The following is a 24,622-nucleotide window of genomic DNA, read 5'->3' as shown; positions in this document are numbered from 1 at the left end:
CCCCCTGGTAACAGGGGGGCTCCCCAGGAAGGCTCATTCCGCTTTGTTTTGGGTTGTTCTGGAGAACTTGCCCAGATTCAGCGCCAGCCACATAAACCTGTTTGCCTTTAGACCCATGGCTGAACTTGGAGCAGGCCTGCATTGAAACAGGAAGCTGGGACCTATTCAGGAAGGCTTAACTGAGCCAGGTCAGGGGGACAGATAAGCAGATGCTGTCCCCCTCCCTGATAAACCCCAGCCCTGTGGGGGACCCCGCAGCCACCCTGCAGCCAGGTCACTAGTTGGGAGGAGAGCAGAGGACGAGGAGTAGCGGGTGCGGCATGTCTCTCTCACCTGGTGCCCAGGAGCTGCTGGTCCCCGCACCCCGATCGATCGTCTTCCCACTGGGAGAACGTGTCAGGGACACTGCTAACAAGCACCCTCCTGTTCCCGCAGCGAGAACGACGCATCATCGGAGAATGAGCAGCTGCTGAGCCGGAGCCTAGACAGTGACGAGGAGCCAGCCTCTGACAAGCAGGGCTCCCCAGAGCTGTGCCTCTTGTCGCTGGTCCACCTGGCCCGGGAGAAGTCGGCGGCCACCAAGTCGGCCGGGGTGAGGCCCCAGTGCTGCTCCTTCCACACTCATTGTTGCCCAGGGAGACAGAGGCATGAGGCAGGCCGGCCACAGGAACCTAGATAGGGTGGGGGGATGAAAGCAAAAAAATAGGAAACTTGTCCTTGTATCATCTAGCTTTCTAGAAGAAAACAGAAGCTAGTAAGCAAAGGGAGAAATGTTAAAATTGCTTGGAATACCGTAGGACAAAAAAAACCTTTTTAAATGTATGGGCATGTGTCTAAGCGGACCAAAGAAAACCATAAAACACACACACACACACTCTCACATACATACATACACCCAGTGTGCACACTCACACATACATATACACCCACAGAGTGTACATACATTCACACCGAGTGTACACATACACACACACCAAGAGTATTCACACTCACAACACATACACACACCCAGAGTGTACACACTCACACATATACACACCAGCGTACACACTTACATGCACACACACCCAGTGTATACACACTCACACACACCCAGAGTGTACACACTCACACATACACACACACTGCTGAGTGTACACACTCATGCATACATAATATGCATTTTGCATGTAAAATGGTCTAAAGAGCTTGTCGCCCAAAGCAGGACACCCAGAAGGAGCCTTGGCAGGGTGCATGGGCAGAGGGCACAGCACTGCCCAGGCTGCCTGAGTGTGTAGCACGTGGTTCACTGGCAGCCTGATCCAAGCATAGGTCAGTGTGTGGCTAGGTAATGTTGTTAGTGGTGAACATGTCCCCGCCTGGGAAGCTGGTCCGGACAGGGATTCCACACTGTGCTGCCCTCAGTCCGGGGACATCAGTCATGGCACCCATCACTTGCAGGGACCCTGGAGATCTATGGGTTGTTCTGAGAGGTACCAGCTCCTGTGGGGCATGGGAACTTTCAGCCAGGACCCCTCCTGTATCCAGCATGGCCTCATGTCCTTATCCGGAGCGGTGGGCTCTGGGAGAAGAATCTGTGGATGGCTGCAGACACAGCCATGGCGTCTCAGGCCCCCACTGGCCAGCTGGGGTCCCCACCACCTACCCTCCCACACAGACTGATGCCAGGTGTCCTGTGAGCCTGAACGTCCAGGGGACTCTACAGAGCAGCTCCACCTCTGTGAACACGGAAGGTGCTTGAATTTCCTGATGAGACAGTCATGTGAGGGCGCCAGTCAGCATTTCTGACTCAGTCGGGAGAGCAGCTGCCAGCACTGCGCTGGAGAACGGGCATTTTTGTGGGCTTCCACTTTCTCTTATTCTGAAACTTAACATTCCCTTAACTTTTCCCATAGATTCAAAGTCGAAGGAAAAAGATATTGGACGTGTACGCCAATGTGTGTGGAGTCGTTGAAGGTAAGCATGGACATGCTGTTTGGGGATCTGTATGCCAGATCTCCCAAGAATCTTGCCCCAACTGTCAGCGTGGAGGAGGTGGCTCTGGCAGGAGTCCCAAGGTCCCCCAGGGACCAGAAAGGCCACCCATCCCAACTTGTCACGTTCCTCATTCCAGTGGCTGGCAAACCCACGTCACGTGTGGAGGGACATGGAATTTGGCATCAAACTATTTAAGGCCTTTTCCGTGGCACTCGCCAAGCCCCTTTTCCTCTCAGGTCCGGGAGATGACACCCAGCCAGCCCTGGGACAGAGCCTCCCTGGGGGACCATGGAGTCAGGAGAGAACAGTAGTGGATGGAGCCCGCGTCCTCCAGTGTCCGTCAGACGCTGCCCTGCACTGGTCTTTCCAGTCATTTACCCAGTCATTAGCAGGCCTTTTCCTTGGGTACCTGCTTCCCTCCTCAAAGATGCTTCCTGAGCCAGCAGAGTCAGGCTGTTTCACAATAACTACATGTTGTGTCTGGGCAGCAGGACTAGAAATGTAAGCATTTCAACCTAAAATCAGAATCCACAATTCCCATTTCTTCCAAATCTAAGCTCTAAATTACCTTTGTCTTCACAAAACCCCTCATCGCTGAGGTTAGGGAATGCTCCCCAGCTTCACCAGGCCACTTGACCCTGGTCTCATGGGCATCCCTCCTTGGACTTCTGGGTCTGGCCCAGGCAGGAGGAGTGGAGCCAGGGGGCCTCTCATTTCTCCACAGAAGTGGAGCCCACCCCACCAAGCCCGGGGAAGCCCTGCTGGCTGAGTGCTCCTTTAGCCAGAAGCAACTTCCAGGGGCCAAGACCTCAACTTGCCTGCCTATTGAAACCCAGCATCTCTCCAAATAAACAATCCCCATCTGATAAGCCTGGCATGGCTGCCCTATGATGGATGGTCTGAGGTTTGCATTCCATCACCCTGGAAAGTTCTTCTCTGTTCCAAAAGATGTCTTGGCTTTTAGCACCCACCCCTGGGACAGTGGTTTTCAAATTAATTTCGGGAACCCCACAGAAAAGAGGAGACTTTCCAGTGAGACTGGGAGGATGAAGTGTGTGAGCCCCATGTGTCTGACCACCCTCTCTCAGCCTGGGGTGTGTGGTATGCTTATCAACCCTTAGGGACCCTCACATCACCAAGGCAGAGAACCTTAGACCAGTGCCCAGTCCTGGGGAAATAGTATATTCACCCAGACACTCACCCAGAGTTTCCCACTCTCTGCCCTCTGCCCAGCCCAGCTCCCAAATGCCCCAAGATCCTAATCTAATTTGGCTGGGGTGAGTCTCCCGCATCCATTTCTTTTGTTTGTTTTTAATTAAACTTGTAATTGTGAGATCACAGCAGATTCACATGTGGTGGTAGGACACTATACAGAGAGTTCCCGTGGACCCATTCCTCAGTGTTCCCCAATGAGACCACCCCCTGAACCATCTCTGAAAGTCACAATCAGAACATTGACATTGATACCCAAAGGCAGAGCCCATTTTTTTCACCACAAGGATCCCTCTGGATACCCTTTTTAGCCTCACTCTCTCCCCCACTCCCCGACCTCTCCTTAGCCACAGGCTACCGCTAATCTGTTCATTTCTACAGTTTTGTCATTTTGTGAACATTAAGTGGACTCAGGCACCATATAGCCTCTTGCCAAAGGCCCTTTTCCTCCACCTAATTCCCAGGAGACTCATGCAGATTGTTGTGTGTTGTAGATTTTTCCTCATACCCCTAGTACCTGCCCACATCATGGACGAATCACAACTCGTCAAAGCATTCATCCATTTAAGAACATCTTGGTTGTTGCTGGTTTGGGGCTATTACGAATAAAGCCACTATAAAGAGCCATGAATAGATTTTTATGTGAACATAAGTCATCATTTCACTGGATAAATGTCAGGAGTACAGTTGTTGGATTGTATGATAGTTGTATGTTTTATGTTTTTAAAAACTGCTGGGGCACCTGAGTGGCCCGGTCGGTTGAGCGTCCTACTCTTGGTTTTGACTCAGGTCGTGATCTCAGGGTCAAGTCCAGCCTTGGGTTCCAAGCTCGGCATAGCACAGAGTCTGCCTATGATTCTCTCTCTCTCTGCCCCTCCCACTCATGCTCTCTCTGTCTCTGTCTCTCAAAGAAATATCTCAAGGAAATAAATAAATCTTAAAAAAAAAAAAACCTCCAAATGGTTTTCTGAAGTGCCTGTACTGTGTGCATCCCCACCAGCAATGTGTGAGTCATCCTGTTTCTTTATTTTCTTGCCAGCATTCGGTAGTGGTGCTGTTTTTTATTTTAGTCACTCAGATAGTTGTGTTTTCTTATCTCATGGTGGTCTGAATTTACATTTCCCTAATGCAGCATCTTTTCATGAGGTCATTGCCATCTGTATGTCCTCTTCAGTAAAATGTTTCACTCTGTCTTTTGCCCATTTTCCAAATGGATTGGAGGGGGTTGCTGTATCCTTTGTTGGATATGTGATTTACAGTTATTTTCTCCACTCTGTAGGTTGTCTTTCCATTCTCTTAATAGGGTCTTTCACAGAAAGGTGAAATTTTGATAAGATTGTATTTTTTATAGATTGGGTTTTTTGTATCCAGGCTAAGATCTCTTTGCCTAGTCCTGGGTCACAAAGATATTTTCTGTGATTGTTTTCTAAAAAGCTTTATCATTTTGCTTTGCCTTTGAGTCCATGATCAGTTGGAGTTTATTTTTATAAAAAGATGTGAGACTTAGACTGAGGTGAGTTTTTGTTTTGTTTTGTTTTGCTGTTTGTTCATTTGTTGTTTTTGCCTGTAGATGTCCAGTAGCTCCAGCACTATTTTTTGGGAAAAACTGTATCTTGTCTGTTGAATTGCTTTTGTGCCTTTGTCAAAAATCAGCTTGGGCATATTTGTGTGGGTCTAGTTTATCATTTAAGATTGCTACTTTATTTTTTGTTTACTCTTTTTTGTTTCTGTTTTTCATTTTCTCTATTTTCTTTCTCCTGCTTTCCTTTGGGTCACTTGAACATATTTTAGAAATCCATTTTGGTGTTGTTTTGAGTGATGCATTTTATAAGTTCTGAGTACATAGCCTTTTCTGTAGTATTTTAGGATGATTGGGGCCATCCCTTTACTAGTTTGAATGAAATATAAAAAACTTCCCTTTATGTCCTTTCCTGTTTAAAGTTGTCTTAAATATTTCCTCTACATATATTCAGAACCACATCGGTTGTTTCAACTAGCAAATATAATTCAGAAAATCTAAAAGGAAAAGGAAAGCTATTGTGTTTACCGATATTTTTGCTTACCATGCTCTTTTCTGATGTTCCAAGTTTCCTTCTTTCATGCTTTCCTTTCTATTGAGAAACTTCTTTTAGTCATTCTTTTAAGGTAGTTCCGTTGGTGACAAATTCTTAGTTTTCCCTTCATCCTGAGATTGCCTTGATTTCCCCTTCATTCCTGGAGGCTATTTCGCTGGGTATGGGACACTATGTTGACAGTTCTTTCCTTTCTGTAGTTAAAAATACTGTGCCATGTTCCTCTGGTTTCCAGGTTTCTGATGAGAAATCCACTGACCTTCTAATTCTTTTCCACTGTAGGTAAGGTGTTGATTTTTTTTTTCTTCTGTCTTCAAGACTTCTTTGTCTTTAGCTTTCAAGAGTTTACAATGTGTCTTGATGTGAATTTCTTTGGGTGTATCCTGTTTGGAGTTTTTTCAGCTTCTTGAATCTGTAGGCTTATGTCACTTTCCAAGTTTGGGAAGTTTTCAGCCATTATTTCCTTTTTCATCCATACTCTCTCTCTCTCCTCTTCTAGGTCTCCATGGCACAAATGTGAGATCTTCTGTTTCAGCCCCACAGGTCCTTGGGACACTGTTTTTTAGTTTATTTTATATCTGTTGTTCAGATAAATAATTTCAATTCTATTATCCAGTTAACTAATTCTTTCCTCTCTCTATATTCTGCCAATGAGCTTATCTACTCAGCTTTTGATCTCAATTATTGTCTTTTTGTGGTTCTAACATTGCCACTTGGTTCTTCTTTATATTTTGTCTTTTGTGAGGCTTTCATTTTTGCATTTTTTTCAAGCATGCATGTAATTATTTATTGAAACATTTTTATCATGACTTCTTTAAAATATGTATCAGATAATTCTAATACTTCTGTTATCTCTGGATTTGTCTTTTTTCATTCATTTGAGATCTTCCTAGCCATCAACAACAAGAGAGGATTTGGCTGACTAGCCTCACATTCTTTACCTCTTTTTGGAAATATTTTTAAAAATAAAATTAAGAACATTTGAGATCTGCCTAGTTCTTGATGTGATCAGTGGGTTTCTATTGAAACTAGAAGATTTATGTCACATTATGAGACTCTGGATTTTATTTAAGCTTTCTGATATAGCTTGTTTCTTCTGATATCTCTATGGCGGTAGATGTCTAGGTTCCCATTCACCCTTCATTGACACCCAAGTAGAGGCTTCTTTTTGTTCCCTGCAGGGGGGTGGGGTGGGAATCTGTTTCTTGTGTGGTCTCCACTAAGACACTGGAGTGGGCAGGCTCTCAACTTGGCCTTCCCTAACAACTGGTACAGTTACAGCCTTCTGAAGGTGGACCTCCAGACTCTTACAGTCTTTACTGGCCGTAGTGGGGACTGGGTCACAGTTTTCTCTGTGGTGTTCAGCTGTAACAAGTGGGTATCGTCTATAAATGTTTTCTTCTTGTTGAGCTTCTCTTTTCCTAATGCTTTGGCTGAGAAAGCAGGCCTCTGTTGGGGTTATTTTTGATTGTTATTGGTATTTCTGGATTTCTGGACTCTTCAGCTCTATGTCTGTGATAATGAGGCAAAAGGAAACCAAGGAACTCAGCACTATGTCACGCACCATTGCTCTACTCCCAAGACCCCCACGAGTCTGTCTTTTTTCTCCATAGAGTCTCTTTATGTTTGCTTTGTACATACCATTCAGGGTTTTTAGCTGTACTTACCAGGTGGAAAAGGGAAAAACATGTTTACTCCATCATCCAAAAGTGAAAATACATCATTCCCCGCCCAATATCCCAGGTAAGCCTAATGTGCAGGGAAGGCTGAGAACCATCAGATGGTGGTGACTTGGCTCAGGTAGCACCAACTTCAGGCTGTCTTTGAAAGTACCTTCATAAAGGTGATTGCTATCCCCATAAAGGAATGTGATACTGTTCCTTTGACTCCCTCCTCAGCGCAGCTCCAGGGGAAACAGGGTCACCCAACTAAAGGTATCCCATACTCAAGACTTTGGTGACTCTTGACAGTGGTATTGAGGGGATTACTCTAACATTGTGGCAGCTATTTTCCTAGGAGGAGAGGGGGCTATTACTGAGGTTAGGATACTTGGGCTTCTCTTGGGGCTGGCAAAGTCCTGGGTGTAGTTAACCTCAAACTATGCATTTATTTTGTGTGGTTTTCTGCATCTGTGTTTTATTTTAAAAAATTTTTTTAAAGTTTTAAAAATAATTTTTAATTGTGTTGTACTTCTGTTAATTGCCATTCACAATGTCTGATGGTGGCCCTTTGTCTCTGCAGGTCTCAGCCCCACAGAGCTGCCATTTGACTGCCTTGAAAAGACAAGCCGAATGCTCAGTTCCACGTACAACTCTGAGAAGGCCGTTGTGAAAACATGGCGCCACCTGGCCGAGAGCTTTGGACTGAAGAGGGATGAGATTGGGGGCATGACAGATGGCATGCAGCTCTTTGACCGCATCAGCACAGCAGGCTACAGCATTCCAGAGCTGCTCACAAAACTGGTGCAGATCGAGCGGCTAGATGCTGTGGAGTCCTTATGTGCGGACATACTTGAGTGGGCCGGGCTTGTAGCCCCAGCCTCCCAACCACCCACGACATCCTGAGGAGCCAGCCTGTGGGAGGCACCAAGGATCCAAAAAGGGCTCTGGAGTTGTGAGTGCTGCCAACAGACTGCTAAGAATTGAGGCTTTTTCTGCTGTCACAGGCTTTGCCCTAGGCTGTTTCCAGGAACAAGAGGAAATGAAGCCCATCTTCTAATCTAACCAAAGATAAAATATTAAAGCTGGGGTGTTCCCAGCTCCCCACCTGTACCTCACCGGGCAGGATGAATATTTATTCATAAACTCATTCAAGGGACATTGCTGGTTGCTCCGATGAACCAAACAATGTGGGGATGACAGAGGAGGAGAATCTGTCCCTGTCTTTAAGGAGTTTACAACCTAGGGAAAGATAGAAGATGTGTTTACAAACCACCTTGCTAGAAGACATCAAAGAGTCTGGGTGAGGGGATGCTAAGAAAACATGAGATAAGTTCTGAGGGAGGAGATGGCTCCCCAAGCATGATGAAGGAGGGCAGCCTCATGAGGAAAGCAGCTTGAAAGCCTGGTGACGTGTCTACAAAAGGCAGACACCCACTCCATGTAGTGTGTCAGGTTCGGTACTTGTCCATGGCTTCATTGGGATAACTTTGCCTGTTCTTGAGGCCATCTGTATTCCTACAGCCCTTCCAGTCACTGATGGAAGAGTTCACTCTGTGGTCTGCCTTCTGTCACTGATATACAAGGTGTGTGTTTGTTCAGTCAGGTAGACCTGTGTCCAATCTGTGGCCAGTTTCTACTGCATAAGTCCCGGGCCTGGGACCGGGTGGTTTTGTTTTACACATGAATTGCTTTCCACTCTCATCCTAGTCAGGTTTGACCCTTTGTGGGAAGCAATGCTCAAGAACACAATCCATGATGTGTCAGCCTGTTTTAGCTTCAAACAGAAAGGAGTGGTCTGCTGTATGTATAAAGAGAAATGGTGACTTTCTAAGAGTTCAGCCAAGCACAGTTGTAGAATCTGAGCATCCAAGACTTGTGGATGAGACTTGAGGCATGAAAGCTTCTGAACCAGTCAAGGAAAGTGGGGCCTCATAGCACAGGTACGGCCTGGGCTTGGAATCAGGGACCCGGTTCTAGTTGTGCCAACTTGGACCATTTTCTTCTCCCTCCCAGGTTTCAGTGTCTCTTCTGCTAAGGAGAGGTTAGCCTGTGGCTCTGCAATCAGGGGAAGTAAGGTGCAGGTGGGCATCAGGGAAGTAGGGCTGTAGGAAATCCCAGCCTTCAAGGTGTACATCGAAGTGAATACCAGGAGTCATCAAGTAAGATGAGACTAGAAGCAGAAGAACTCAGAGTAACTATAGTTGTTTGGCATATGTTTAGAGATAAATAAACTGGCATTGTTCTTGGAAGATTCTCTTACCACACGTGCTGTTGCCAAGAGCGTGGGAGCCAGTGTACTGATCATACCAGGGGGTTAATTTAGAGTTCATGCTGAGCTTCCTAATGACATATCTATGGGTTATTACTAAATTAAAACCAGTCTCTGGCTTACAAAGCGATGTTTTAAAAATTACAAGTCGCATGACTGAGCAAATGTTTTGGGGGGAGGAAATCAGTCATATGTTCAGAACCAACAAGCAATTTCCCACCAATGAATGTAGAACATACTGTGATAGGATCATAATTAGGTCCTGAATATTTAATATCATTTGCTGTGTCTGTTTGCTGCTGTTTTCCAGAACCTATCTGGTATATCCTGCAAACTAAATACTCCATGGCAAAACTTAATTATCCTATTAATTCCTCTTTGAAATTCTACGGCGCCCTTTTCTCATGCTTTGTGATGATGATGATGAGAGGCTCCCCCTGAATCAGGCAGCAAATGTCACATGTGATGAGCGTACCATTCCAGGGAGACAGCCTGCAGTTTCCCAAGAACAACATTCTCAGTGAAGAAGCAGGGGGTGCTGTTCCCAGGCCCGGAGCTTGGCCTCATTTCATGGGGCCAGATGTCCAGCCAGCATCACGCCACGTTTTGGTGACTCTAAACTTGCCATTTTTAGGGAGCTCGTCCTTACAGAGTTAAACATTCCTTTATCATTCACTTATCAAATCCAAGAAAAGTCTATTTTGATGGACTTTAGCCTACGTTATGAAATTCAAATCAATGAGACCACAGTGATTATCACTGACCAGAGCCGGGAATTCCACCTTGCCATTCTGTATGGAGACAGGCATTGTTTTGCTATCCTTAAAAACATTTAGGGAACACCCGAGGCTAAGAGCTATGGGTCCTAGCCAGTGAAGTCTTAATTTTCAATAGTTTTGTCTAATTTTGTATATATAACTTATTATATTTTACAATTTCAATAAACTAATAAAAAGGAGATGACAGATTGCTACAAAGTGAGTTCTTTCTGGGGGTGGATGGAGGGAGGAGGTGGATGGAGGGAGGAGGTGGGTGAGTGGAGAAGCCTTTGATTACTCTGGTCCTGGTTATTGCCTGTGTATGATGAGACTGTAGGATTGTGACCAGCCTAAATGAATTGCCTACATTTTTATGGCCTAGGTCATGTGTTCGACAGAAGCAAACATTACAACAAGATTGTGTAAATAAACTCCTGGAGCATTGCTTTCCAAGTTGCCATCACTGTATCACTTAGCTCCTGCTGTGTAATGCTAAAATGCCCAGAATTCAGTGGCTTAAAGTGACAATTTATCACTATAGTTCTGAGGTCGATAAGGATCTCAGCTGATATAAGGTGGTCTCAGTTGGATATGGCTCAGCGGGGGCCACTGTCTATTGGGATACTCTCACCACGCGGTTGCTCTATTCTGTTCTCCCCCATACTAGGCCTCAGACCGTCATTTAGGTTAGGCCTCCCTCCATGATGACAATGAAAGAAGAGCAATAGTGAGCAGACATACAAAGTTTCGTCAGGCTTATACCCAGAACTGGCACATCATCCCTTCTAGCTCATTCTTTTGGCCAAAGCAAGTCATAACCCTAACTCTATGAAGAACAAAGTCAAATCACAAAAGGTAAAATATTAGGCCAGACAATGCAAATATCCACAGGTATGTTTGTTTCCTATGACTGATGTAACAGGTTACCACAAACTTAGTGGTTTAAAGCAACAGAATTTATGGTCTTACAGTTCTGGAGGTCAGAAGTCCTCAAGTCAAAGTTTGAATGGAGTTGCATTTCTTGTGGAGGCTATAGAAGAAAATGTTGCCTGTTCTAACTTGCAGCCTCTGTCCGTATTTGTTGGCTCATTGTTCCTTTCCATCTTCTAGGCCAGCAATCCTGTCTCTCCAACCTCTGCTTCCTTTGTCACATATCCTTCCCTGTCACCCTCCTGCTTCCCTCTCCTTTCCTTTGTGATCACATAGGGCCACCCAGGTAATCTGGAATCATTTCTCCATCTCAAGCTTAATCACTTCTACGAAGTGCATGTGAGGTCACATGATCCCAAGACATAGGGGTTAGAGGGTACATGTTTTTGAGGAACCATTGGTCTTCCAACCACAATAAGTACATGATGACTGGACTATGACAATGTAACATCCTCAGAGGAAGTGTTCAGTCAAAGCATACTTTCCAGCGGGGGCTCTTTTGCTGTGTGAATACCAAGCAGTGACCGCGTTCCTGCAGGGAACTGTGAAGAAAGGACGGACAGCTGGGCTGCAGGTGCTCAGCAGCAAGGACTTCAGTGGGCCACCTGCCCTGCAACCCTAACTGGGGCGAACGAGCTCTGCTCTCCTCCGCCTCCAGCCTCAGTGGGCCAGGGCAATGTGGCAGAGTCTCATGAGAACCCAGTTTGAATTAGAGGATATCTCTTTATTCAGGGCTTTGCTTATACTTTTCTTCCCCAAACATTTCTAGTGAATCATTCACTTTGGCAACAATGATGGCTTTTAGAAGCTTGAAAGAGTTGTTGGCTTTGTGTGGAAATTTTGCTGCTCCACTCAATGCATTTGCAGCCCTTCAAAGACATCTTGCATTTTGTAGTAAAAAGCTAAAATTCTGATACTCCTTCCAATGTGTTGGAATGTTTTATGGACCAGGTAAACCTGGAGAAAGCACAAACGTTGTTGCTTTAAAAAGATATTTTGGAGGGTCAGAGGGGTCCTGCTCAGCTACTCGTTCTGGTGCCAAAAGACCTCATGAGAAGTTCAAGTTTTCTATGTATTTCATTTTTTTAAAACTCATAGAGAGATAACCAGAGGGTGAAAATGGAGAGAAGACTTAAAACCATTTTTCTAAGAGTTGTTATGTCCCAATAATGGGTCTGTGATTAAAGGAGCGAGACTGATACAAAGCAAAGGTCAAGCAAAGCTTTATTTCGCGCCAAACATCAAGAATCTAACCAAAGGTTCGGGGCCACACCTCTTACAAGAGAGAGCGACCCCTCTCTGTTTCACAGACTAGCTTTTAAGAACAAAGGCCATGCGGTCAGGCCTGGCCACGCACAGGTGGCCAATGAGATTGTAACACACACGGAAACTCCACAATGATGCTAGGTGACCAATTGAGTTACAATTTACCCTAGTAGACATTTGAACCAGCCTATTACGGCTTGATTGGGATTGGTGCCAAAAAGGCTCCCAAAGGGCGGGTCCCATACTCCTTGATAACGAGGGAGACAGTATGCATCCCCCCCACTGATCAGTGTCTCCACTTGGCCTGACCCACCTTTATATCTGCGCTTTGTTACCTGAAGCTGGTTTCCAGGTCTTGTCTCCAAGTAAATCCCCGGGGGAAGGGGAGCAGGGACAGTTTCTAAATAGGTCCTTACAAGAGTAACCCTGAGCCTGGCTTGTTACTCAAAGTTACATAGTGATTCCAATGAAACAGATTATTCACAGATTATTAATATTCTGTTCTTCCTTGTTTTCTTTTCTTTTTTTTAAAATTTATTTATTTTTTTCCAATTTATTTATTTTCAGAAAAACATTATTCATTATTTTTTTCACCACACCCAGTGCTCCATGCAAGCCGTGCCCTCTATAATACCCACCACCTGGTACCCCAACCTCCCATCCCCTCACCACTTCAAACCCCTCAGATTGTTTTTCAGAGTCCATAGTCTCTCATGGTTCACCTCCCCTTCCAATTTACCCAAATTCCCTTCTCCTCTCTAATGCCCCTTGTCCTCCATGCTATTGGTTATGCTCCACAAATAAGTGAAACCATATGATAATTGACTCTCTCTGCTTGACTTATTTCACTCAGCATAATCTCTTCCAGTCCCGTCCATGTTGCTACAAAAGTTGGGTATTCATCCTTTCTGATGGAGGCATAATACTCCATAGTGTACATGGACCACATCTTCCTTATCCATTCATCCGTTGAAGGGCATCTTGGTTCTTTCCACAGTTTGGCGACCGTGGCCATTGCTGCTATAAACATTGGGGTACAGATGGCCCTTCTTTTCACGACATCTGTGTCTTTGGGGTAAATACCCAGGAGTGCAATGGCAGGGTCATAGGGAAGCTCAACCTATAGTAAATATATGAAAAAACAACAGCTAATATCATGCTAATGGGGAGGACTGAGAGCTTTTCCACCACAGTCAGGAACAAGACAGGGATGTCCACTATCACCACTTTTATTTTATTACATAGTATTGGAAGTCCTAGCCTCAGCAATCAGACTACAAAAAGGAATAAAAGGCATCCAAATCAGCAAGGAAGAAGTCAAACTTTCACTATTTGCAGATGACATGATACTCCAGATAGAAAATGTGAAAGATTTCACCAAAAAGCTGCTAGAACTGATACTCAAGATCAGTAAAGTCCCACGAGACAGGGGCACCTGGCTGGCTCAGTTGGAAGGGCATGGGACTCGATCTCAGGGTCAGGAGTTTGAGCCCTACACTGGGTGTAGAGATTACTTTAGTAAATAACAATTTTTTTAAAGGTGGTAAGATCCAAGATCAATATACAGAAATCTATTCTATTTCTATATGTCAATAACAAGGCAACAGAAAGAGAAATCCAGGAATCAATCCCATTTACAACTGTACCAAAACCTATAAGATACCTAGGAATAACCAAAGAAGTAAAATATCTGTACTCTGAAAACTATAGAATGCTTTTGAAATATGTTGAAGATGACAAAAAGAAATGGAAAAACATTCCATGATCATGCATTGGAAGAAAAAATATTGTTAAAATATCTATACTACCCCAAACAATCTGCACATTTAATGCAATCTCTATCAAAATAGCACCAGCATTTTTCACAGAGCTAGAACAAACAATCCTAAAATTTGTGTGGAACCACAAAACACCCCAAACAGCCAAAGCAATCTTCAAAAAGAAAAGCAAAGCTGGACGGTGCCTGAGTAGCATAGTCATTTGGGTGTCTGACTCTTAGTTTCAGCTTAGGTCATGATCTTGGGGTTGTTGAATCAAGCCCCATGTTGGGCTCCTTGCTCAGCTTGGAGTCTGCTTGGGATTCTCTCTCCATCTCCCTCTTCCCTTACCCCCACCACACTCTCTCCCTCTCCCTAAAATGAGCAAATAAATCTTAGGAAAGAAAGAAAGGAAGGAAGGAAGGAAGAGAGAGAGAGAGAAAGGAAGGAAGGAAGGAAGGGAAGGAGCGGGGAAGGGAGGGAAGGAAGGATGGAGGGAGGGAGGAATGGAGGAAGGAAGAAAAGGAAAGCTGAGACATCACAATTCTGGACTTCTAGTTATATTGCAAAGCTATAGTAACCAAAACAGTATGGCATTAGCACAAAAATAAACATACGAATAGAACACAACAGAAAAACCAGAAATGAACCCACAACTGTATGGCCAATTGATCTTCAACAATGCAGGAAATAATTTTCAATGGGAAAAAGATAGTCTCTTCAACAAATGGTGTTGGGAAAACTGGAGAGGAACATGGAAAAGAATGAAACTGGACTACTTTTTTACACTATACACAAAAATAAAATCAAAATGGATGAAAGCCCTAAATGTGAGATAGGAAATCATTAAAATCCTAAAGAACACAGGCAGTAACTTATTTGACATTGGCTATAGCAATTTCTTTTTAGATATGTCTCCTGAGGCAAGGGAAACAAAAGTAAACGTAAACTATTGGGACTACGTCAAAATAAAAAGCTGCTGTACAGTGAAGGAAACAACAGAACTAAAAGGAAACTTATGGAATAGAAGAAGATATTTGCAAATGGCATATCTGATAAAGGGTTAGTATCCAAAAATCTATAGAGAACTTATCAAACTCAACACCCAGAAAAATATAATCCCATAAAAAATGGACAGAAGATATGAATAGACATTTTCCCAAATCAGACATACAGATGGCCAACAGACACAAGAAAAAATGCTCAACATCACAGATTATCAGAGAAATTCAAATCAAAACTACAATGAACTATTACCTCACACCCTCACATCAGAATGGCTAAAATCAACAACACAAGAAACAACAGGTGTTAGCAACGATGTGGAGAAAGAGGCACCCTCTTGCACTGTTGGTGGGAATGCAAACTGATGTGGCCATCTGGAAAACAATATGGAGGTTCCTCAAAAAGTTAAAAATAGAAATACAAATAAATAAATAAGAAATATCATATGACCCAGCAACTGCATTATTAGGTATTTACCCCAAAAATGCAAATACTATTTTGAAGGGATACATGAACCCTGATGCTTATAGCAGCATTACCTAAAAGAGCCAAATAATGGAAAGAATCCAAATGTCCATCAACTGATGAATAGGTAAGGAAGATGTGGTATATATGCAAAATAGAATATTAGCCATTAAAAAAAGAATGAAGTCTTGCCATTTGCAGCAACATGGATGGAGCTCTAGAACATTATGCTAAGAAAATGTGTCAGTTAGAGAAAGACAAATACCATATAATTTCACTCATATGAGGAGTTTAAGAAACAAAACAAAAGAGCAAAGGGGGAAAAGAAGAGAGAGAGAGAGGCAAACCAAAAAATAGACTCTTGACGATAGGGAACAAATTGATGGTTACCAGAGGGGAAGTGGATGTGGAGTTGGGTTAAATAGATGATGGGGATTAAGGAGTACACTTTGATGAGCACTGAGTGTTGTATGGAAGTGTTGAATCACTATATTGTACACCTGAAACTAATATTACACTATATGTTAACTAACTGGAATTTAAATAAAAACTTAAAAAAATTATTCCTAGGTATTTTATTCTTTTGGGTTTAACTGTAAAAGAGATTATTTTCTTAATTTCTCTTTCTGCTACTTCATTATTAGTGTTAAGGAATGCAATAGATTTGTGTATTGATTTTTGTCTTCTACAACTTTACTGAATTTGTTTATTAGTTCTCACAGTTTTTTAATGAGGTCTTTATGGTTTTCTACATATAATATCATGTCATCGGCAAATAGTGACAATTTTGTTTCTTTTCCGGTTTGGATGCTCTTTATTTATATTTTTAATCAAATTTCTCTGGCTAGGACTTCAATACTATGCTAAATAAAAGTAATGAGAATGGACATCTTTGTCTAGTTTCTGATTTTAGAGGAAAAACTTTCAGCTGTTCACTATTGAGTATGAGGTTAGCCGTGGCCTGTCATATATGGCCTTTATTACACTGAGGTACATTTCTGCCTATACCCACTTTATTAAGAGTTTTTAATCACAAATGGAAGTTGAATTTTTCAACTGCTTTTTCTGTATCTGTTGAGATGATCATTTGATTTTCTCTTTAATTTTGTCTTTGGGATGTATTACCTTGACTGATATGCACATGTTGAACCATCCTTACAACCCTGGAATAAATCCCATTTGATCATGGTGTAAGATCCTCTTAATGTACTGTTGAAATTCAGTTTGCTAATATTTAGTTGAAGACTCTTTCATCTTTGTTCATTAGGGATATTGACCTATAATTTCGTTTGTAATATCCTTGTCTGGTCTTGGTATTAGGGTTGGCCTAATGCCTCATAAAATGTGTTTGGGAGATATTCCCCTCTTGTACTTTTTGTGAAGATTTTGAAAAGGAGTGGTATTCATTCTTCGTTGAATGCATTCTAGGATTTTCCAGTGAAGCCATCTGGTCCTGAATTTTGCTTGTTGAATGGTTTTTTTTTTTTTTCCCAATTTATTTATTTTCAGAAAAACAGTATTCATTACTTTTTCACCACACCCAGTGCTCCATGCAAGCCATGCCCTCTATAATACCCACCACCTGGTACCCCAACCTCCCACCCCCCCCCGCCACTTCAAACCCCTCAGACTGGTTTTCAGAGTCCATAGTCTCTCATGGTTCACCTCCCCTTCCAATTTACCCAAATTCCCTACTCCTCTCTAATGCCCCTTGTCCTCCATGCTATTTGTTATGCTCCACAAATAAGTGAAACCATATGATAATTGACTCTCTCTGCTTGACTTACTTCACTCAGCATAATCTCTTCCAGTCCCGTCCATGTTGCTACAAAAGTTGGGTATTCATCCTTTCTGATGGAGGCATAATACTCCATAGTGTATATGGACCACATCTTCCTTATCCATTCATCCGTTGAAGGGCATCTTGGTTCTTTCCATAGTTTGGCGACTGTGGCCATTGCTGCTATAAACATTGGGGTACAGATGGCCCTTCTTTTCACGACATCTGTATCTTTGGGGTAAATACCCAGGAGTGCAATTGCAGGGTCGTAGGGAAGCTCTATTTTTAAATTCTTGAGGAATCTCCACACTGTTCTCCAAAGAGGCTGCACCAACTTGCATTCCCACCAACAGTGTAAGAGGGTTCCCCTTTCTCCACATCCTCTCCAACACATGTTGTTTCCTGTCTTGTTAATTTTGGCCATTCTAACTGGCGTAAGGTGATATCTCAATGTGGTTTTAATTTGAATCTCTCTGAGGGCTAAGATGATGAGCATTTTTTCATGTGTCTGATAGCCATTTGTATGTCTTGATTGGAGAAGTGTCTGCTCATATCTTCTGCCCATTTTTTGATGTGTTTGTCTGTTTCGTGTGGGTTGAGTTTGAGGAGTTCATTATAGATCCTGGATATCAATCTTTTGTCTGTACTGTCGTTTGCAAATATCTTCTCCCATTCCGTGGGCTGCCTCTTTGTTTTTTTTGACTGTTTCCTTTGCTGTGCAGAAGCTTTTGATTTTGATGAAGTCCCAGAAGTTTATTTTCGCTTTTGTTTCCTTTGCCTTTGGAGACGTATCTTGAAAGAAGTTGCTGTGGCTGATATCAAAGAGATTACTGCCTATGTTCTCCTCTAAGATTCTGATGGATTCCTGTCTCACGTTGAGGTCTTTTATCCATTTTGAGTTGATCTTTGTGTACGGTGTAAGAGAATGGTCGAGTTTCATTCTTCTACATATAGCTGTCCAGTTTTCCCAGCACCATTTATTGAAGAGACTGTCTTTTTTCCACTGTATATTTTTTCCTGTTTAGTCAAAGATTAATTGACCATAGAGTTGAGGGTCCATATCAGGGCTCTCTACTCTGTTCCACTGGTCTATGTGTCTGTTTTTATGCCAGTACCATGCTGTCTTGGTGATCACAGCTTTGTAATAAAGCTTGAAATCAGGTAAGGTGATGCCGCCAGCTTTATTTTTGTTTTTCAACATTTCCTTAGCGATTCGGTGTCTCTTCTGATTCCATACAAATTTTTGGATTATTTGCTCCAGCTCTTTGAAGAATGCCGGTGGAATTTTGATCGGAATGGCATTAAAAGTATAGATTGCTCTAGGCAGTATAGACATTTTAACAATGTTTATTCTTCCGATCCAAGAGCATGGAATGGTCTTCCATCTTTTTGTGTCTTCTTCAATTTCTTTCATGAGTGTTCTATAGTTCCTCAAGTACAGATCCTTTACCTCTTTAGTTAGGTTTATTCCCAGGTATCTTATGGTTCTTGGTGCTATAGTAAATGGAATCGATTCTCTAATTTCCCTTTCTGTATTTTCATTGTTAGTGTATAAGAAAGCCACTGATTTCTGCACATTGACTTTGTATCCTGCCACGTTGCTGAATTGCTGTATGAGTTCTAGTAGTTTGGGAGTGGAGTCTTTTGGGTTTTCCATATAAAGAATCATGTCATCTGCGAAGAGAGAGAGTTTGACTTCTTCATTACCAATTTGGATACCTTTTATTTCTCTCTGTTGTCTGATTGCTGTTGCTAGGACTTCTAATACTATGTTGAACAAGAGTGGTGAAAGTGGGCATCCTTGTCTTGTTCCTGATCTCAATGGGAAGGCTGCAAGCTTTTTCCCATTGAGGATGATATTTGCTGTGGGTCTTTCATAGATAGATTTGATGAGGTTCAGGAATGTTCCCTCTATCCCTATACTTTGAAGCGTTTTAATCAGGAACGGATGTTGGATTTTGTCAAATGCTTTTTCTGCATCAATTGAGAGGACCAAGTGGTTCTTCTCTCTTCTCATATTAATTTGTTGTATCACATTGATTGATTTGCGAATGTTGAACCATCCTTGTAGCCCAGGGATGAATCCCACCTGATCATGGTGGATAATCTTTTTTAATGTGCTGTTGGATCCTGTTGGCTAGGATCTTGTTGAGAATCTTAGCATCTATATTCATCAGTGATATTGGTCTGAAATTCTCCTTTTTGGTAGGGTCCTTGCCTGGTTTGGGGATCAGGGTAATGCTGGCTTCACAGAAAGAGTCTGGAAGTTTTCCTTCTGCTTCAATTTTTTGAAACAGCTTCAGGAGAATAGGTGTTATTTCTTCTTGGAAGGTCTGGTAGAATTCCCCAGGGAATCCGTCAGTTCCTGGGCTCTTGTTTTTTGGGAGGTTTTTGATCACTGATTCAATGGTTTTTAAATATTAATCTATCTACTTTCTAGTTCAGATTTTCTATTTTGTTATGATTCATTTTTGGTAGGCTACATGTTTCTGGTAATTCTTCCACTTCTAGACTGTCCAATTTGTTGGCATATAATTGTTCGCTGTAGTCTCTTAGGCGTCTTTGTATTTCTTTTTTTAAATTTATTTTTAAACTTTTTATAAACATATAATGTATTTTTATCCCCAGGGGTATGGGTCTGTGAATCGCCAGGTTTACACATTTCACAGCACTCACCATAGCACATGCCCTCCCCAATGTCCATAACCCCACCACCCTCTCCCAAGCCCCCTCCCCCCAGCAACCCTCAGTCTGTATTGTGAGATTAAGAGTCTCTTGTGGTTTGTCTCCCTCCCGATCCCATCTTCTTTCATTTATTCTTTTCCTACCCCCCAAACCCCCCACATTGCATCTTCAGTTCCTCATATCAGGGAGATCATATGATAGTTGTCTTTCTCAGATTGACTTATTTCACTAAGCATAATACCCTCTAGTTCCATCCACATCATAACAAATGACAAGATTTCATTTCTTTTGATGGCTGCACAGTATTCATATATATATATATATATATATATATATATATATATAATCTCACATCTTCTTTATCCATTCATCTTTTGATGGACATCTAGGTTCTTTCCATAGTTTGGCTATTATGGACATTGCTGCTATAAACATTCGGGTGCACATGCCCCTTCGGATCACTACATTTGTATCTTTAGGGTAAATACCCAGCAGTGCAATTGCAGGGTCATAGGGTAGCTCTATTTTCAACTTTTTGAGGAATCTCCATGCTGTTTTCCATAGTGGAAAGGTATCTTATGGTTTTGGGTGCAATTGTAAATGGGATTGACTCCTTAATTTCTCTTTCTTCTGTCTTGGTGTTGCTGTATAGAAATGCAACTGATTTCTGTGCATTGATTTTATATCCTGATACTTTACTGAATTCCTGTACAAGTTTTAGCAGTTTTGGGGTGGAGTCTTTTGGGTTTTCCACATATAGTATCATATCATCTGCAAAGAGTGATATTTTGACTTCTTCTTTGCCAATTTGGATGCCTTTAATTTCTTTTTGTTGTCTGATTGCTGAGGCTAGGACTTCTAGTACTATGTTGAATAGCAGTGGTGATAATGGACATCCCTGCCTTGTTCCTGACCTTAACGGAAAAGCTTTCAGTTTTTCTCCATTGAGAATGATATTTGCGGTGGGTTTTTCATAGATGGCTTTGGTAATATTGAGATATGTGCCCTCTATCCCTACACTTTGAAGATTTTTAATCAGGAAGGGATGCTGTACTTTGTCAAATGCTTCTTCAGCATCTATTGAGAGTACCATATGGTTCTTATTCTTTCTTTTATTAATGTATTGTATCACATTGATTGATTTGTGGATGTTGAACCAACCTTGCAGCCCTGGAATAAATCCCACTTTGTCGTGGTGAATAAACCTTTGAATGTACTGTTGGATCCTATTGACTAGTATTTTGGTGAGAATTTTCACATCTGTGTTCATCAAGGATATTGGTCTGGAGTTCTCTTTTTTGATGGGATCCTTGTCTGGTTTGAAGATCAAGGTGATGCGGGCCTCATAAAATGAGTTTGGAAGTTTTCCTTCCATTTCTATTTTTTGGAACAGTTTCAGGACAATAGGAAAGAATTCCTCTTTAAATGTTTGGTAGAATTCCCCTGGGAAGCTGTCTGGCCCTGGGCTTTTGTTTGTTTGGAGATTTTTGATGACTGTTTCAATCTCCTTACTGGTTATGGGTCCATTCAGGTTATCTATTTCTTCCTGGTTCAGTTGTGTGTAGTTTATATGTTTCTAGGAATGTATCCATTTCTTCCAGATTTTTGAATTTGTTAGCGTAGAGTTGCTCATAGTATTTGTATTTCTTTGGTGTTGGTTGCGATCTCTCCTCTTTCATCCGTGATTTTGTTTATTTAGGTCCTTTCTCTTTTCTTTTTGGTAAGTTTGGCCAGGGGTTTATCAATCTTATTAATTCTTTCAAAGAACCAGCTCCTAGTTTCATTTATTTGTTCTATTGTTTTTTTTAGTTTCTATTTAATTGATTTCTGCTCTGATCTTTATGATTTCTCTTCTCCTGCTGGGTTTAGGGTTTCTTTCTTGTTCTTTCCCCAGCTTCTTTAGGTGTAGGCTTAGGTTGTGTATTTGAGACCTTTCTTGTTTCTTGAGAAAAAATAGCTTGTATAGCTTGTAGCGCTATATATTTTCTTCTCAGGACTGCCTTTGCTGTGTCTCACAGATTTTGAGCCAATGTGTTTTCATTATCATTTGTTTCCATGAATTTTTTTCAATTCTTCTTTAATTTCCTGGTTGACCCATTCATTCTTTAGAAGGATGCTGTTTAGTCTCCATGTATTTGGGTTCTTTCCAAATTTCCTCTTGTGATTGAGTTCTAGCTTCAGAGCATTGTGGTCTGAAAAGAGGTAGGGAATGATCCCAATCTTTTGATACCGGTTGAGACCTGATTTATGACCCAGGATATGATCTGTTCTGGAGAATGTTCCATGTGCACTAGAGAAGAATGTGTATTCTGTTGCTTTGGGATGGAATGTTCTGAATATATCTGTGATGTCCATCTGGTCCAGTGTGTCCTTTAAGGCCTTTATTTCCTTGTTGATCTTTTGCTTTATCTGTCCATTACAGTGAGGGGAGTGTTAAAGTCCCCAACTATTATTGTATTATTGTTGATGTGTTTCTTTGATTTTGTTATTAATTGATTTATGTAGTTGGCTGTTCCCATGTTAGGGGCATAGATATTTAAAATTGTTAGATCTTCTTATTGGACAGACCCTTTGAGTATGATAAAGTGTCCTTCCACATCTCTTATTATAGTCTTTGGCTTAAAATCTAATTGATCTGATATAAGGATTGCTACCCCAGCTTTCTTTTGGTGTCCATAAGCATGGTAAATTGTTTTCCACCCCCTCACTTTAAATCTGGGATTGCCTTTGGGTCTAATATGAGTTTCTTGTAGACAGCATATTGATGGGTTTTGGTTTTTTATCCATTCTGATACCCTGTGTCTTTTGATTGGGGCATTAACCCATTTACATTCAGGGTAACTATTGAGAGATGTGAATTTAGTGCCATTGTATTGCCTGTAAGGTGACTGTTACTGTATATTCCTTTCTGATCTACTACTTTTAGGCTCTCTGTTTGCTTAGAGGACCCCTTTCAATGTTTCCTGTAGAGCTGGTTTGGTGTTTACAAACTCTTTTAGTTTTTGTTTGTCCTAGAAGCTTTTTCTCTCTCTTGTTTTCAATGATAACCTAGTTGGATATAGTATTCCTGACTGCATGTTTTTCTCACTTTGTGCTCTGAATATATCATGCCAGCTCTTTCTGGCCTGCCAGTCTCTGTGGATAAGTCTGCTGCCAACCTAATATTTTTACCATTGTATGTTATAGACTTCTTGTCCTGAGCTGCTTTCAGGATTTTCTCTTTGTCACTAAGACTTGTAAGTTTTACTATTAGATGATGGGGGTGGGGTGGATCTATTCTTATTGATTTTGAGGGGGATTCTCTGCACTTCCTGGATTTTGATGCTTGTTCCCTTTGCCATATTAGGAAAATTCTCTACAATAATTCCAATCCAATGCTTTTAAAGTCCTTATTAATTTTCAGACTGCTCTAATGTCTGTGCTCCTGTTTGACTCAAGGAGGCAGGTGGGTGAGTGTTACTGACTATTGTTGTCTCCTGCTATAATGCCCTGTACTCTAGGATAAGCAAACCAAGAATTTTTGTCTTTCCCAGTGAACGGTGTACCTGTTTGTCCACAAAACTTGGCTCTGACAGTCTAACCAAAACAGCCTTGTCAATAGAATGTCTCCTGGAAGAAGTGGGCTGAAGGGAATTTCCTTTTGGGCATTTGGAAACTAGAAACTTATTATTAAGATCCCTCAGGTTGGACACTTTAGTGTCCAACCTGGAGAGAGGGTAGCTTACCCCCACCCCCGGGGCTGATGCCTGATAATATTCTACAGGGTTTGACCCTCTATTCCTCAGTTATTTCTGATTGTTCCTCATTTCTTATTGCAGAGTCATTAATTTAAGTGTTTTAAGATGTTACATCACATAAAGAAAAATATTAGTTTTAAAAAGTTGCTTAAAGAACTGAAAAATCTTCATGATTCAAACAAGCTTGAATAATGGGATTTCAGAATTATCAGATGGGGTGGAAGCTTTTTATCTCTCCTTCTATTTTCAATGATAGCCTAGCTGGATATAGTATTCTTGGTTGCATGTTTTTCTTGTTTAGTGTTCTGAATATATCATGCCAGTTCTTTCTGGCCTGCCAGGTCTCTGTGGATAAGTCTGCTGCCAATCTAATATTTTTACCATTGTATGTTACAGACTTCTTTTCCCCAGCTGCTTTTAGGATTTTCTCTTTGTCGCTAAGGCTTGTAAATTTTACTATCAGGTGACAGGTTGTGAACCTATTCTTATTGATTTTGAGGGCGGTTCTCTGAGCCTCCTGGATTTTGATGCTTGTTCCCTTTGACATATTAGGGAAATTCTCTACAATAATTCTCTCCAATATACCTTCTGTTCCCCTCTCTTTCTTCTTCTTCTGGAATCCCAATTATTCTAATGTTGTGCCATCTTATGGTGTCACATATCTCTCGAATTCTCTCCTCGTGGTCCAGTATTTGTTTGTCTCTCTTTTGCTCAGCTTCTTTATTCTCTGTCCTTTGGTCTTCTATATCACTAATTCTTTCTTCTGCCTCATTTATCCTAGCAGTAAGAGCCTCTATATTTTATTGCACCTCATTAATAGCTTTTTAAATTTCAACTTGGTTAGATTTTAGTTCTTTTATTTCTCCAGAAAGGGCTTTTATATCTCCCGAGAGGGTTTCTCTAATATCTTTCATGCCTTTTTCGAGCCTGGATAGAACCTTGAGAATCGTCATTCTGAACTCTAGATCTGACATATTACCAACGTCTGTATTGATTAGGTCCCTAGCCTTCGGTACTGCCTCTTGTTCTTTTTTTTTGTGGTGAGTTT

At 41.8% G+C, this 24,622-nt stretch overlaps 1 protein-coding gene across 1 annotated transcript in view; it reads left to right on the top strand.

Annotated features, from left to right (window-relative positions):
* Positions 1–10,055, top strand: part of EDAR (ectodysplasin A receptor) — a 29,982-nt gene extending 19,927 nt beyond the window's left edge. Inside the window, exons 9-11 of the mRNA XM_044262436.1 lie at positions 436–592; positions 1,896–1,956; positions 7,503–10,055. Coding sequence (XP_044118371.1) covers positions 436–592; positions 1,896–1,956; positions 7,503–7,825 — 541 coding nt within the window. The 3' untranslated portion in view covers positions 7,826–10,055. The remainder of the gene's footprint in view (positions 1–435; positions 593–1,895; positions 1,957–7,502) is intronic.
* The last annotated feature ends 14,567 nt before the right edge of the window (positions 10,056–24,622 follow it).

The sequence above is a fragment of the Neovison vison genome, chromosome 8, assembly GCF_020171115.1.
Source record: "Neovison vison isolate M4711 chromosome 8, ASM_NN_V1, whole genome shotgun sequence".
NCBI classification, from domain to species: domain Eukaryota; kingdom Metazoa; phylum Chordata; class Mammalia; order Carnivora; family Mustelidae; genus Neogale; species Neogale vison.
This window is presented reverse-complemented; position numbering and strand designations above follow the sequence as displayed.